Raw genomic sequence first — 16,764 nt, forward strand, 5'->3', positions numbered from 1 at the left:
CAAAGCTCGAACACGTGCATCGATATTACTGATATAGTTGACATTTTAGATTTGTTGAAGTCCCACCATTTTATCTGATTTTATTTGGAAATATGGATTTTTTAAAGAGATTGTCGCCTGTGGTTCCGTCACTTCCACGATTCTATAGGATCAAGTCACTGTGACCTACATACTCCCTGATAGAATGGCGCGACACGAGAGCATGTTCCACTTCTGGTACATAAATGATACCACTCGTTTGATACAATTGATAGAAGGGTGGTCAGAGTCAGTACTTATATCATTGATAGAAGGGTGGTCAGAGTCGGTACTTATATCATTGATAGAAGGGTGGTCAGATTCGGTACTTATATCATTGATAGAAGGGTGGTCAGAGTCGGCACTTATATCATTGATAGAAGGTTGGTCAGAGTCGGTACTTATATCATTGATAGAAGGGTGGTCAGAGTCGGTACTTATGAGTAAATCATTGATAGAGGGGTGGTCAGAGTCGGTACTTATATCATTGATAGAAGGGTGGTCAGAGTCGGCACTTATATCATTGATAGAAGGTTGGTCAGAGTCGGTACTTATATCATTGATAGAAGGGTGGTCAGAGTCGGTACTTATGAGTATATCATTGACAGAAGGGTGGTCAGAGTCTGTACTTATGAGTATATCATTGATAGAAGGGTGGTCAGACTCGGTACTTATATCATTGATAGAAGGGTGGTCAGAGTCGGTACTTATGAGTATATCATTGATAGAAGGGTGGTCAGACTCGGTACTTATATCATTGATAGAAGGGTGGTCAGACTCGGTACTTATATCATTGATAGAAGGGTGGTCAGAGTCGGTACTTATATCATTGATAGAAGGGTGGTCAGAGTCGGTACTTATATCATTGATAGAAGGGTGGTCAGAGTCGGTACTTATGAGTATAACATTGATAGAAGGGTGGTCAGAGTCGGTACTTATATCATTGATAGAAGGGTGGTCAGTGTCGGTACTTATATCATTGATAGAAGGGTGGTCAGAGTCGGTACTTATGAGTATATCATTGATAGAAGGGTGGTCAGAGTCTGTACTTATATCATTGATAGAAGGGTGGTCAGTGTCGTTACGTATGAGTATATCATTGATAGAAGGGTGGTCAGAGTGGGTACTTATAACATTGATAGAAGGGTGGTCAGAGTCGGTACTTATATCATTGATAGAAGGGTGGTCAGAGTGGGTACTTATATCATTGATAGAAGGGTGGTCAGAGTGGGTACTTATATCATTGATAGAAGGGTGGTCAGAGTGGGTACTTATATCATTGATAGAAGGGTGGTCAGAGTGGGTACTTATATCATTGATAGAAGGGTGGTCAGAGTGGGTACTTATATCATTGATAGAAGGGTGGTCAGACTCGGTACTTATATCATTGATAGAAGGGTGGTCAGAGTCAGTACTTATAACATTGATAGAAGGGTGGTCAGAGTCGGTACTTATATCATCGATAGAAGGGTGGTCAGAGTGGGTACTTATATCATTGATAGAAGGGTGGTCAGAGTGGGTACTTATAACATTGATAGAAGGGTGGTCAGAGTGGGTACTTATATCATTGATAGAAGGGTGGTCAGAGTGGGTACTTATATCATTGATAGAAGGGTGGTCAGAGTGGGTACTTATATCATTGATAGAAGGGTGGTCAGAGTGGGTACTTATATCATTGATAGAAGGGTGGTCAGAGTGGGCACTTATATCATTGATAGAAGGGTGGTCAGAGTGGGTACTTATATCATTGATAGAAGGGTGGTCAGAGTGGGTACTTATATCATTGATAGAAGGGTGGTCAGAGTGTGTACTTATATCATTGATAGAAGGGTGGTCAGACTCGGTACTTATATCATTGATAGAAGGGTGGTCAGACTCGGTACTTATATCATTGATAGAAGGGTGGTCAGGGTCGGTACTTATATCATTGATAGAAGGGTGGTCAGAGTCGGTACTTATATCATTGATAGAAGGGTGGTCAGAGTCGGTACTTATATCATTGATAGAAGGGTGGTCAGATTCGGTACTTATATCATTGATAGAAGGGTGGTCAGAGTCAGTACTTATATCATTGATAGAAGGGTGGTCAGACGCGGTACTTATATCATTGATAGAAGGGTGGTCAGAGTCGGTACTTATATCATTGATAGAAGGGTGGTCAGAGTGGGTACTTATAACATTGATAGAAGGGTGGTCAGAGTCGGTACTTATAACATCGATAGAAGGGTGGTCAGAGTCGGTACTTATATCATCGATAGAAGGGTGGTCAGAGTCGGTACTTATATCATCGATAGAAGGGTGGTCAGAGTCGGTACTTATATCATTGATAGAAGGGTGGTCAGAGTGGGTACTTATATCATTGATAGAAGGGTGGTCAGAGTGGGTACTTATATCATTGATAGAAGGGTGGTCAGAGTGGGTACTTATATCATTGATAGAAGGGTGGTCAGAGTGGGTACTTATATCATTGATAGAAGGGTGGTCAGAGTGGGTACTTATAACATTGATAGAAGGGTGGTCAGAGTGGGTACTTATATCATTGATAGAAGGGTGGTCAGAGTGGGTACTTATATCATTGATAGAAGGGTGGTCAGAGTGGGTACTTATATCATTGATAGAAGGGTGGTCAGACTCGGTACTTATATCATTGATAGAAGGGTGGTCAGACTCGGTACTTATATCATTGATAGAAGGGTGGTCAGGGTCGGTACTTATATCATTGATAGAAGGGTGGTCAGAGTCGGTACTTATATCATTGATAGAAGGGTGGTCAGAGTCGGTACTTATATCATTGATAGAAGGGTGGTCAGAGTCGTTACTTATATCATTGATAGAAGGGTGGTCAGAGTCGGTACTTATATCATTGATAGAAGGGTGGTCAGATTCGGTACTTATATCATTGATAGAAGGGTGGTCAGAGTCAGTACTTATATCATTGATAGAAGGGTGGTCAGACGCGGTACTTATATCATTGATAGAAGGGTGGTCAGAGTCGGTACTTATATCATTGATAGAAGGGTGGTCAGAGTGGGTACTTATAACATTGATAGAAGGGTGGTCAGAGTCGGTACTTATAACATCGATAGAAGGGTGGTCAGAGTCGGTACTTATATCATCGATAGAAGGGTGGTCAGAGTCGGTACTTATATCATCGATAGAAGGGTGGTCAGAGTCGGTACTTATATCATTGATAGAAGGGTGGTCAGAGTCGGTACTTATATCATTGATAGAAGGGTGGTCAGAGTCGGTACTTATATCATTGATAGAAGGGTGGTCAGAGTCGGTACTTATATCATTGATAGAAGGGTGGTCAGAGTCGGTACTTATGAGTACATCATTGATCGTAAACGTGAAACAAATGTCACTGTAACCAATGTCCTTTCAAAACTGCATTATAATTGATTGATATATAATTAACAATTACCTGTATTTTCGTTATTGTTTATTTTCTATTATTGTTTGCGTCAGAGTATAACATCTGAGTTGTTGGCATGACGTGACATTTAAGATGTTATGAATGGTTTATACAAACACAAATCTATTTACACATCGACATCAGCGGGACTGGGCTGGCGCTACCATATACCAGTAATGAACTTAGATGTTTGTTTGTTTGCTGGGTTTATTGCCATGTGAATAGCCAGGGTCATTTTGAGGCGGCCTCTCGTTGTAGTAGTTGGTGACTACATCACTGAACAACATAAAGGAGACCCGTCGCATGTCATCCAGAGCAATTAGGGTAGAGTGTCATGCCCACAGTACAGATCGGTTCGTTTCTCAGCTTCCCGAAAAACACAAACCGACACGGCTCATTATCAAACTATATCAAGTACATTGTATGTGTAACGCTTGGAGATTGGACGATCGATTGTGGAACGGAAGTAGGCTTTCTATCTTAAAGTTGTTTTATACGGACAATCTGATAACTCGACAATATTATAGTTAGCATTATTTACAGAGTTGTCGACCAATCAGATCGCCCGTTTCAAAACCATTCTAAAATAGAAAGCCTACAACCGTTCCACAGTAAATGTATCATCCGAAAGCATGACCTCTTTTGGTCAATTTTCTCATCTTTAAATCATCATCACATGGCATATGAATAACATGCGTTGATACTTAAGAATTCTGAACCAATATACGTTACTGTGAATGTGTGCATTTGATATTTCGGATTAAACTGAAACTCAAAGTGAATGAAAGCTCACCCACCAATTCCGATTCTTCAAATGATACACCTTTTTGAAAAGTCGTCGTCGGGGCTAATATTTTTCCATAAATACTAACCAGATGCAGACGCCTGTGATTTAGACTCTAACGGCTTATATTGACGGTAGATTTAAGACTAGTAAACAGTAAACAATCGCTTTGAAGACCCTTCTCGAGTAGGCAGAAAATGTCATTTACGCCTAATTAAGCACGAGATATGATCGAACCGGTATATCACGGTAGTATTGAGTGTGGGAAAACTCGCAAACCGACGATTTTATTTCGTAACATAATTTGTATGTTAACCGGCAGCTTTGGTAGTGATACCATATGTATCAATTGTTTACCTGCATTGTCATTCCTCAACAAGTATACATATATCATTAGAACAAAAATACGTTACTTTTCAATATCTTCAATGACCTGTCGCATTAACCGCATTTGAAATTGTGATAATGATATGGAGTGATTCAGTAGTATGTGTTTCGGAAGGTTATGTATGGTAATGTTGTCAGATAGAAATGGTTTGATACTATAGATAGAAATACGTGACAGCTACACATTGAGCATAGATATACCTCTCTTTTTACAAACAATACACCTGGGCTACAGGACAGGCATGTGCGTTTAGGTAATCAGGTGATGATTATTGTGATATTTATATAACTATACGGTTTAACAGCATTATATTAAACCTTTTAACCATATTGACTGTTTTCACGGTTGAGATAGCTTAATGTAACCGTTAAAGGATTATATAACTATCGTCATTACCAGGTAATCGGACGGTCTATCGATCGACACGGGGGCTAAACTCGTCAGATAGATAGCGGATATCAGCGGGCTGTCCATTATTCATGCCACTTGTGTTCAAATAAACGTCAAGAATTTTAATGGATAGGAGAGGCGAAATAAAGAATAATCGAGGAGAGAAACAATATCAATCTACTTATCTATATCCGAACAAATTCCCAAATTAACTGTATATTCTCTTCGTGATCGATATCTGTAAAATAAGGGGACTGGTTATAGCCGTAATTAACACGACGTACATACGTTACTGATACTTTTGATCAAACAATAAACATATATATATAGCACATGTATCAACAGATAGCACGTGTTTGGTTAACGTGCTGATAATTTCTTTGAAGAGAATGAGATAATAAAGGTCACTATATATGATCTCGTTTTAAAGTACCAGCAGATTAAGATTGATAAATCTGTGAGGAAGCGTAAGAAGGTGGACACGAATTTGTGTTCATTAGAGCGGAAAATATGAATGATTATGATCCCTATTTATGACGTAATATCTGTTAGATAACCCCAATAAGAACACTAGACCCATGCTCGATACGTGTGACCTCCTGAACACATAGATGTTAGGGTTCACTTCGGTGATACTGTTATAGGGATCCAAACGGACAGGGGAAAATCTTTTCCTTATGCGATATCATGTTGGATGTTGCTACTCCAATCTCCTTTTTTCTTTTTTCTTTCCCTTACAGAAAAAAAACTGATATCATTCTCCTAAAAATTTATCCACGGAATCTGTCTTTAAAAACAATAGCAGAGAATATATACCTAATAACGAAGCCATGATTCTAACTCAGAATCGGCAAAACGAGGGCAAAATATGGAAGGGGACTCTTGAAAAAGTACAAAGATCTAGGCCAAATCTGGATTTAGTCACATTCTCGATATGAGAATTAGGATGGGGGCAATCATTAGGCATACGAGCTGGCACCAAGCACGTCTGACTTCATATCAAACATTGATGTTGTCCAAATCTCACAGAAATAGTTATAATGGGAACAATTCCTTGAATATCAAATAAACTTGGACACTTAAACACCATAGGGAAGCAGAGATACTACTATCTAGAAATGGAAAATTAACGATAGAGAAATTGAAATCCCGTTTTGGTTCATTTATATCTGTTTCGTTGGTATTCACTGTTCCTTCGTAAAGTTTGATGAGGCTGTAACTGTTTACAGGAAAACAAAGCTCTTATTAGTGTCATACTATATACCCACGCTAAATCACCAAAACCTTACTGATTCACCTCGCTGTACCATTTTGACAGAACGTCGGAAATCATACCCCGAGGTAACACTCTTTGTATTCTATTTGTTTCCATCTTTCCAAAAGATTATAAATATCCAGAAAATAATATGTCTTATCGTATTTATTCTATTATTTTCATGATTTGTCCATCTAATCAATGATGTGGACATGTTCATGTGAGTTACCGCGACTTGTAACAGAGGGAAGAAATTGATATAAGCTTTCAGTTTTATATATATAACCTCCCCCCCCCCACCCCCATAAAAAAAAAATACAAAAAAACCCCCAAAAACTCATGGTGGGTAGTCGATGGAAAAATAAAATATTGTTTGAACCAAAACACCAAATCATCGTGGACTAAATGTGAATATATGTCGCATTCAACATAAAACTAATATTTTACGAGAGAGAAATACAGCAAACACAATATGATTTATCAGTGGAGATCGGCGTACGAACGGACTGTAATCCACGACCTGATATAGACTCCCTTTATCAGTAGACCTAGACATGTGAACTGGCTGTAATCCGTGACCTGTTATAGTCTCCCTTTATCAGTAGACCTAGACATGTGAACTGGCTGTAATCCACGACCTGTTATAGACTCCCGTTATCAGTAGACCTAGACATGTGAACTGGCTGTAATCCACGACCTGTTAAAGTCTCCCTTTATCAGTAGACCCAGACATCAGACGTGTGAACTGGCTGTAATCCACGACCTGTTATAGACTCCTTTTATCAGTAGACCTAGACATGTGAACTGGCTGTAATCCACGACCTGTTATAGTCTCCCTTTATCAGTAGACCTAGACATGTGAACTGGCTGTAATCCACGACCTGTTATAGTCTCCCTTTATCAGTAGACCTAGACATATGAACTGGCTGTAATCCACGACCTGTTATAGACTCCCTTTATCAGTAGACCCAGACATGTGAACTGGCTGTAATCCACGACCTGTTATAGACTCCCTTTATCAGTAGACCTAGACGTGTGAACTGGCTGTAATCCACGACCTGTTATAGTCTCCCTTTATCAGTACCCAGACGTGTGAACTGGCTGTAATCCACGACCTGTTAAAATCTCCCGTTTTATCAGTAGACCTAAACGTGTGAACTGGCCGTAATCAACGACCTGTTATAGACTCCCTTTATCAGTAGACCTAGATGTGTGAACTGGCTGTAATCCACGACCTGTTATAATATCCCTTTTTCAGTCGACCCTGACATGTGAACTGGCTGTAATTCACGACCTGTTATAATCTCCCTTTATCAGTAGACCCTGACATGTGAACTGGCTGTAATCCGTGGCCTGTTATAGACTCCTTTTATCAGTAGACCCTGACATGTGAACTGGCTGTAATCCGTGGCCTGTTATAGACTCCTTTTATCAGTAGACCCTGACATGTGAACTGGCTGTAATCCGTGGCCTGTTATAGACTCCTTTTATCAGTAGACCCAGACGTGTGAACTGGCTGTAATCCGTGACCTGTTATAGTCTCCCTTTATCAGTAGACCCAGACGTGTGAACTGGCTGTAATCCGTGACCTATTATAGTCTCCCTTTATCAGTAGACCCTGACATGTGAACTGGCTGGAATCCGTGGCCTGTTATAGACTCCTTTTATCAGTAGACCCAGACGTGTGAACTGGCTGTAATCCGTGACCTGTTATAGTCTCCCTTTATCAGTAGACCCAGACATGTGAACTGGCTGTAATTCACGACCTGTTATAATCTCCCTTTATCAGTAGACCTAGAAATGTGAACTGGCTGTATACACAACCTGTTATAGATTCCCTTTATCAGTAGACCCAGACATGTGAACTGGCTGTAATCCACGACCTGTTAAAATCTCCCTTTTTATCAGTTGACCTAAACGTGTGAACTGGCTGTAATCCGCGACCTGTTATAGTCTCCCTTTATCAGTAGACCTAGACGTGTGAACTGGCTGTAATCCACGACCTGATATAGACTCCCTTTATCAGTAGACCTAGACATGTGAATTGGCTGTAATCCACGACCTGTTATAGTCTCCCTTTATCAGTAGACCTAGACATATGAACTGGCTGTAATCCACGACCTCTTATAGACTCCCTTTATCAGTAGACCCAGACGTGTGAACTGGCTGTAATCCACGACCTGTTATAGTCTCCCTTTATCAGTAGACCTAGACGTGTGAACTGGCTGTAATCCACGACCTGTTATAGTCTCCCTTTATCAGTAGACCTAGACGTGTGAACTGGCTGTAATCCACGACCTGTTAAAATCTCCCGTTTTATCAGTAGACCTAAACGTGTGAACTGGCCGTAATCAACGACCTGTTATAGACTCCCTTTATCAGTAGACCTAGATGTGTGAACTGGCTGTAATCCACGACCTGTTATAATATCCCTTTTTCAGTCGACCCTGACATGTGAACTGGCTGTAATTCACGACCTGTTATAATCTCCCTTTATCAGTAGACCCTGACATGTGAACTGGCTGTAATCCGTGGCCTGTTATAGACTCCTTTTATCAGTAGACCCTGACATGTGAACTGGCTGTAATCCGTGGCCTGTTATAGACTCCTTTTATCAGTAGACCCTGACATGTGAACTGGCTGTAATCCGTGGCCTGTTATAGACTCCTTTTATCAGTAGACCCAGACATGTGAACTGGCTGTAATCCGTGACCTGTTATAGTCTCCCTTTATCAGTAGACCCAGACGTGTGAACTGGCTGTAATCCGTGACCTATTATAGTCTCCCTTTATCAGTAGACCCTGACATGTGAACTGGCTGGAATCCGTGGCCTGTTATAGACTCCTTTTATCAGTAGACCCAGACGTGTGAACTGGCTGTAATCCGTGACCTGTTATAGTCTCCCTTTATCAGTAGACCCAGACATGTGAACTGGCTGTAATTCACGACCTGTTATAATCTCCCTTTATCAGTAGACCTAGAAATGTGAACTGGCTGTATACACAACCTGTTATAGATTCCCTTTATCAGTAGACCCAGACATGTGAACTGGCTGTAATCCACGACCTGTTAAAATCTCCCTTTTTATCAGTTGACCTAAACGTGTGAACTGGCTGTAATCCGCGACCTGTTATAGTCTCCCTTTATCAGTAGACCTAGACGTGTGAGCTGGCTGTAATCCACGACCTGATATAGACTCCCTTTATCAGTAGACCCAGACGTGTGAACTGACTGTAATTTGTGACCTGTTATAATCTCCCTTTATCAGTAGACCTAGAAATGTGAACTGGCTGTAATTCACGACCTGTTATAGTCTCCCTTTATCAGTAGACCTAGACGTGTGAACTGGCTGTAATTCACGACCTGTTGTAGACTCCCTTTATCAGTCGACCTAGACGTGTGAACTGACTGTAATCCACGACCTGATATAGACTCCCTTTATCAGTAGACCTAGACATGTGAACTGGCTGTAATTCACGACCTGTTATAGTCTCCCTTTATCAGTAGACCTAGACGTGTGAGCTGGCTGTAATTCACGACCTGTTATAGACTCCCTTTATCAGTAGACCTAGACATGTGAACTGGCTGTAATTCACGACCTGTTATAGTCTCCCTTTATCAGTAGACCAATACGTGTGAACTGGCTGTAATCCACGACCTGATATAGACTCCCTTTATCAGTAGACCAAGACATATGAACTGGCTGTAATTCACGACCTGTTATAGTCTCCCTTTATCAGTAGACCTAGACGTGTGAACTGGCTGTAATCCACGACCTGATATAGACTCCCTTTATCAGTAGACCTAGACATGTGAATTGGCTGTAATCCACGACCTCTTATAGACTCCCTTTATTAGTAGACCCAGAAATGTGAACTGGCTGTAATCCACGACCTGTTATAGTCTCCATTTATCAGTACTAGACGTGTGCACGGACTGTCATTCATTATATATTATTGTCTCTCTTTATTGACTATTGTGCAATCTCATTTCGATTTTATGAAATCCTGCTTTGATTTTATGAAATAACTGCATACATACAAAATAGATATGATTGATTGATAAAAATGATCGTCTCATGTATAATTATATGGTGTTCGTTCTAACACCTAACATGACCGGTTACCACACATTCATACTTACCTTATAAGGAGTGTGGGTTGTAGCTATATATTCCGCCTTTGTAGTTGCCATGATAAAACGCTTATTATTACACAGATTCCAAAATATCTAAAGTACGACACCACAAATTTGACGATCACATTAAAACACTAAAAACGTCGGAAATAAAATAGGATCAATAGTTCCGAAATGTTAAACTCCATTTCGAAAAAGGTCACTGCAGTTCTTCAATGAAATCTGTTACACCTATTGTATACGTGAACCCATTATAGTTGCCGCCTGTGTATTTATATATTTGTTAATGCAAATATACTCAAGGGAACGACAGTCCATTATGTGGTCACTTTGTCATCAGTTTGTACAGCACTGACCAGTAGAACAAATATCAACTGTAACTAAAAGTCAACTACCAATAAAGGCTCACACTAAATGGTACAATGGAATAATGGTATGTACCCAAGACCAAAACAGATTTCACCGTGTTATACCGTGGGATTAATCTGATTAGTAAGGGATGATCTCTACTTACCTGATAAACACGAAGGTCCCTATGTGTTCTCTTAGTTCCTTACAGATCCGAGATACTCGCCATTTATGAACGGATTAGGAGATTAAATACATATTCATTAATTTACTTAAATCCATGTTGGTGTAATGACAGGTTAAAGTAACGGGGCACATGCAGTTGTTATATATATATACATACTGAAGTCGTCACGGCATTCAGATGGAACACGCGGAGGCACTTCAGGGGATTAATTATTACCATAAATTATAAATATAATTATCAAGTACATATTCATGGTAATATGTAAACAAACAAATTGAATATTAACGACTTATCTAATAATCTAACCGTATATTTTTGTTAAGCATGCCAACAATACAACAGATACATTCCTAGGGATAGCATATACCCTCTTATTATTTTCAGTTTGCATATATATTGTTTAAGACGTATTGTATACTGTAACACAATGGTTTGTATTTTAACTCAGGTTTAGATAGAGATCTCTTCGCGTAAATCCTGGTGTTATCGTCTCACGGATCACTTTAATCAAATTCAGAATGGATATATTCGACTGTTGTCTGGTAAGAATGGGGCAGAATGAAATAACCCAACTGATAAATATATGTATGGATATTTAAATAACCGGCATTGGCTACAGTAACACATGTCTGCTTCGCCTGATTAACTCCTGTTATACGTATATAAATCTATTGTCTGGATTAAAAAAACTTTATTTATTTGAAATTAGCATATGAATGAGAGATGGACGGTGTTAAGGAAGTCGCTACGGAGTGCCAATAAACAGTACAGGTAGTAAATGTTTATATTCGGGCCTCGCTATTCACGTTTCCGCACAATGATACTATATTGCAGAACCACGGACATATATATCATACATATGTCTGTGGGAGCACGGATGGAATAAAACACATACAATTTAAAAGAGTAAACCTTCTGTTCGAAACCCTGGCATGGTAAGACTATCGGAGTTGTCCGCTGAAAGATTTTTCTGGAGGAAGAATGGAGGAGTTATCGTTCTTCCCTTACTAAAATTATTATGGATAGATGTGATAAAAAGAAAACATGTAAATCACGTGTCACTTTATTGAGATAGAATATCTAACAGGTACTATATAATAACCATAAAATATATAACAAAAAAATGAAAACAAAGTACATGTATTGTTATGAAAAATATCTAAATACAAGAAAAGCAAAACGAAGTAAGTTATGAAAAATATACAATAAACATTTAAAAACAAAGTAAGTTATGAAAATATACAATAAACAAGTTACAGCAATAAATGTTGAAAAAAGGGAAAGTTACGAAAGAGTATAAAAGAAACACATAAAAGCACGGTAATATTGAACTTAATATAGGGACTAAAATTGTTAGGAATTATAAAAGAAAAATATGCTATAAAAACGCAGATTACGAACGTTTTAACAGGTTACTTGATACAGACTGGACTAATATATTTATGAGAAATCATTCCTCTGACGACATGCATGACAACTTTACATCTAGATATTTAGAAACGGCTAATTAGTGTATTTTGTCAAAAGTACATGCAGTTACATGCAGACCTAATTACAAACCATGGACATGTTCTGATAGGGAACATGAAACTCTTCTCCATAAATATAAACAATCTTTATAAAGGACATTAAATCATTTTCCGCTGACATGAACGGTCTTTTAGGCATTTAAGTGATACAACTCTCAGAATATTTTGGAAACATGTCCGCAGGTTAATAAAATCCCTTCAAAACAGACTTGACTATCTCAGATATACCCTTTAAATCAATGACATAATTGACATAATTAAAACTTTGAAAATTGATCAAGTCATAGGAAATGATACAATTACTTATAATATGTTAAAGAACACTGCCAATACAGTTATTAATCCGCTATCTTTGTCCTTCCTTCTTGTTTGGTGACTGAATCTTATTCCAGACAATGGAAGATTGATCTATTAATATTAATTTGAAAATAAAAGAGATTAAACAAGACCTCCGAAATTATAGACTTATTGCATTTTTCAGTACTATTGGTAAGGTTTTCGAAAGATTAGTTGATACACATTTACATTTAGATAATTCTATTACATATATATAAGTATAGGGTTTTCAGCCACGTCATTCTACTGTACATCAGCTATTCATTGTGCTACACGCAACCCACCTGTTTAGTCTTTTGTGATGGCTTGCATGGCATAGGGGGGCTGAAGGTGAAAATAGCTAATACTGGAATATCGGTTAAGTTACTGGAATGGAAAATTGTTTATGTTACTAATAGAGTATATCCCAGTTCGGTAAGTGAGATTTAATCTTACAAATGCAGAGGTTCTTCTTGTTTCTGATACAGAACTAGATCACCTTATTGAAATCAATTTTGATACCAGTATAGACTTTGTTGATAACCATAAACATCTGGGAGTATTCCTCGATGATAACTCTAAGTGGAGATATCATATTGATAATATTTGTTAAAAAGTAGTTGAGTAAGTAAGTGTTCCGTGTTAATTGAAATATTCTTTAAACCGCTGAACATTAAGATATATTGATCGTTTATTCTTCCTATTTTAGAATATTGCTATAGAATTTTTGGATAGTTGTACTCTTACTGATATAAATAAGTCAGAAATGTTACAATTCGAGACAGGAGATAGATATGATGAACAAAGAATGGGACTTTATCGTGAACTAAACGAATAAACCCCTCTTACATTGAAGCTACGATTTATGGAGATTTGGAAAACGAACTTTCTGAAAAGGGTACCATTAAACTGCACGATAAGGGCGGCGGATGTAATTCTTCAATATAGAATATGAGAATATATTCTGGGAATGTATCGACAGTATACGATCAAATAAGCAATATTTCGATAGGCGCCATATTTAGTAAGTAAACGTAAATGTGTATGACGCCGAGTATATATATTATGTTATTACGTATATGATAATGTGTATGATACTCAGTCTATGGTATGTTATTACGTATATGATAATGTGTATGATACTCAGTCTATAGTATGTTATTACGTATATGATAATGTGTATGATACTCAGTCTATAGAATGTTATTACGTATATATGTATGATACTCAGTCTATGGTATGTTACTTCGTTTATGTGTATAATACTTAGTCTATAATATGTTATTACGTATATGTATATGATACTTAGTCTATACTATGTTATTACGTATATGTATATGGTACCCAGTCTATAGTATATTATTATGTTTATGTATATGATACTTAGTCTATAATATTATTATGTATATATTTATGATACTCAGTCTATAATATGTTATTATGTATTTGTATAAAAACTCAGTCTATGGTATAATATTACGTATATGTTTATGATACCCAATCAATAGTATCTGATTACATATACGTATATCATAAGAAGAACATAGGTCTACAATGTAGTATCTTAATACGTGTACATGTATCATACCCGCTTAATAGTATGCTATGACACACACACACACACACACACACACACACACACACACACACACACACACATACATCATAACCAATATATAACATAGTAACACAAATGATGAAGGAAGACAACTTTTTGACTCGTGCCCTAACCGGGACTCGAACTCACGATCTACGGCACCCAATCGCCTAGCCAGAAATACACGCAGCTTAATTATACCGCTGCGCCACATTGGCGTTCTTAAAAAAAAGAACGTTTCAATGGCGCAGTGATGGTCGGCTCGATACCCTGACATGATCATTGTGGAAGTCGTCAACTACGACAGGAAATTCAAATATATATCTTCAAAACAAATATATATATATAGTATGTTATTACAGTTATGTTTATCAAAACCAGTATACAGTGTGTTAGTTATTTATGTATCACATCCCACATGAAGTATGTTGGTAACACCTGTATGCATCACTTCATACATATGTCGGTATAATGTATATGTTTTTACATGTATATGTTTCACACATAGTACATAGACTGTTAGTAAGGCCTGTTTATGTTGTTTCAGCGAATTCGCTTAACAGAGCTGCCCGGCTTATCCTCACCAGTGGTTCTGAAATTAAAAACAATAAATTGAAGTAAGTTTTTTCTTATTGTACATGGTCATTTGAAACTGCGTTCAAATAATCTTTCTTGTCCGCATGATAACTAAAGAAATTTAAAAACATTAAAAAATACGCATAATCTAAAAGTACGTAAACATCATAAATACGAGGTTATTTGTTGAATGCCACTGGGAAATAATAATATTGGTCTCCTCTGTTTTTTTTATCATTTAGAAATAGTCCGTTTGATCTTAATGCAAATATCAGATGCTCTATTATCTCCGGATGATATGAGATTTTTAGATTCATCACGCAGTCAGAAGAACTAATAACAAGAGCTGGACTGGCTTCGGTGTACATGTAGTTTTGTCTGGTGAATAAATCAATTATTATTTATTTTATTTCTAATTTGCCTTCAATATACTATGTAATATGACCGATATACCGTGAATTTTTGTGTAGATACGTCGTACAGGACTATCGCGAGCATTGCCAATCTTTGTGAGGATTATGGCTATAACTCCAGTCGAGGTGCAGATCAAGGCCTTCGGTATCACATCAGGAGTGTACACCAAGGTTACAATAATCATCGCACTCATCATAAACAGGTAGAATACGGGGATAAATAGTGGTAGCTACAATAAACATTAACATAATCATCGCACTCATCATAAACAGGTAGAATACGGGGATAAATAAAGGTAGCTACAATAAACATTGACATAATCATTGTACTTATCATCAACATGTAGAATAGAGGATAAATAGTGGTAGCTATAAGAAACATTGACATAATCATCGCTCTCATCATAAACAGGTAGAATAGAGGATACATAGTGGTAGCTACAATAAACAAACATTGTAATTATCATCATTGGTTTTTATCGATATATGAAGTCAATCAATTCAGCATATGGTATATTATCAAATACTATTAGAATTCATGACAGTATTGGGTTATTCATCACATTATTGATATCATCATTTTATGATAAGATGTCATCATAATATGATTGGTTTCACCAAATATGATTTGTCTTAATCGTTATATTATACGTCACCAATATATGATTTAGTTTCATCAATACATTTGGTATTATCGTCATATGATTCGCTGTTACCAATATTTATTTGAATTTTTTAGTAACAGAATTATAATCTATGTTTTTTTCGTTATATGATTTACTGTAATCTCACTCATCATAAACAGGTAGAATATAGGGATATAATTAGTGGTAGCTACAATAAACATTGTAATCATTATTATTGTTTTATTCAACTGATTTGTCATAATATGAAGTCATTCATTTCAAGATGTCGCATAGTTGGAATATCTTCATCATTTTTTATTCTCTTTAATAATTTTGATATAACATGTCTTTATTACCAAAAATATCTAATAAGGTGTATAATTTTAATGCCGAAGTTAACTAAATGTACCTTGATGACGTTGACAGGGGTGTGGGTTTTCCTGAGTTTAAACAGGCCACACACAGCTACAAATCTGCTGGCTTGCATCATGATAGTGTAAATCTTCAATGTCGACAGCAGACTCCCCAACGAAACCATGAGAACTCCGAAACAACCCTGTCATAAATAGATAACAGCGTAACAACTCCGAGACAACTCTGTCATAAATAAATAACAGCGTAACAACTCCGAGACAACTCTTTCATAAATAAATAACAGCGTAACAACTCCGAGACAACTCTTTCATAAATAAATAACAGCGTAACAACTCCGAGACAACTCTGTCATAAATAAATAACAGCGTAACAACTCCGAGACAACTCTGTCATAAATAAATAACAGCGTAA

At 37.4% G+C, this 16,764-nt stretch overlaps 2 protein-coding genes across 3 annotated transcripts in view; both read right to left on the bottom strand.

Moving 5' to 3' along the window:
- Positions 1-11,035, bottom strand: part of LOC117325323 (leucine-rich repeat-containing protein 74A-like) — a 31,741-nt gene extending 20,706 nt beyond the window's left edge. The window contains exon 1 of one of the 2 annotated variants that reach the window (XM_033881457.1): positions 10,902-11,035. Coding sequence is in view for 1 of the 2 variants with exons in the window: in XM_033881456.1 (XP_033737347.1) it covers positions 10,394-10,444 (51 nt within the window). In the remaining variant the exon portion in view is untranslated. Of the gene's footprint in view, positions 1-10,393; positions 10,797-10,901 lie in introns of those variants that run through there. The other variant, XM_033881456.1, reaches the window with a different exon arrangement.
- A 3,725-nt stretch (positions 11,036-14,760) lies between these two features.
- On the bottom strand, positions 14,761-16,528 carry LOC117324824. Its single transcript, XM_033880653.1, has 3 exons — positions 16,388-16,528; positions 15,393-15,582; positions 14,761-14,955 (listed from the first exon to the last, which is right to left on the bottom strand). Exons 1-3 carry the CDS (start codon positions 16,514-16,516, stop codon positions 14,897-14,899), a joined length of 378 nt encoding a protein of 125 aa, XP_033736544.1. The 5' UTR covers positions 16,517-16,528; the 3' UTR covers positions 14,761-14,896.
- Positions 16,529-16,764: the final 236 nt, after the last annotated feature.

This window comes from Pecten maximus, chromosome 4, assembly GCF_902652985.1.
Source record: "Pecten maximus chromosome 4, xPecMax1.1, whole genome shotgun sequence".
Classification (NCBI taxonomy): domain Eukaryota; kingdom Metazoa; phylum Mollusca; class Bivalvia; order Pectinida; family Pectinidae; genus Pecten; species Pecten maximus.

What these genes read in the sequence shown, in the direction of transcription:
- LOC117324824 (XM_033880653.1), bottom strand. Translation starts at nt 16,516, where the DNA reads ATGGTTTCGTTGGGGAGTCTGCTGTCGACATTGAAGATTTACACTATC. An exon ending in CCCCTGTCAACGTCATCAAG is followed by an intron (nt 15,583 to 16,387) that starts GTACATTTAGTT and finishes TGTTTATTGTAG; the next exon opens with CTACCACTATTTATCCCCGT. An exon ending in TATCTACACAAAAATTCACG is followed by an intron (nt 14,956 to 15,392) that starts GTATATCGGTCA and finishes TTTTAATTTCAG; the next exon opens with AACCACTGGTGAGGATAAGC.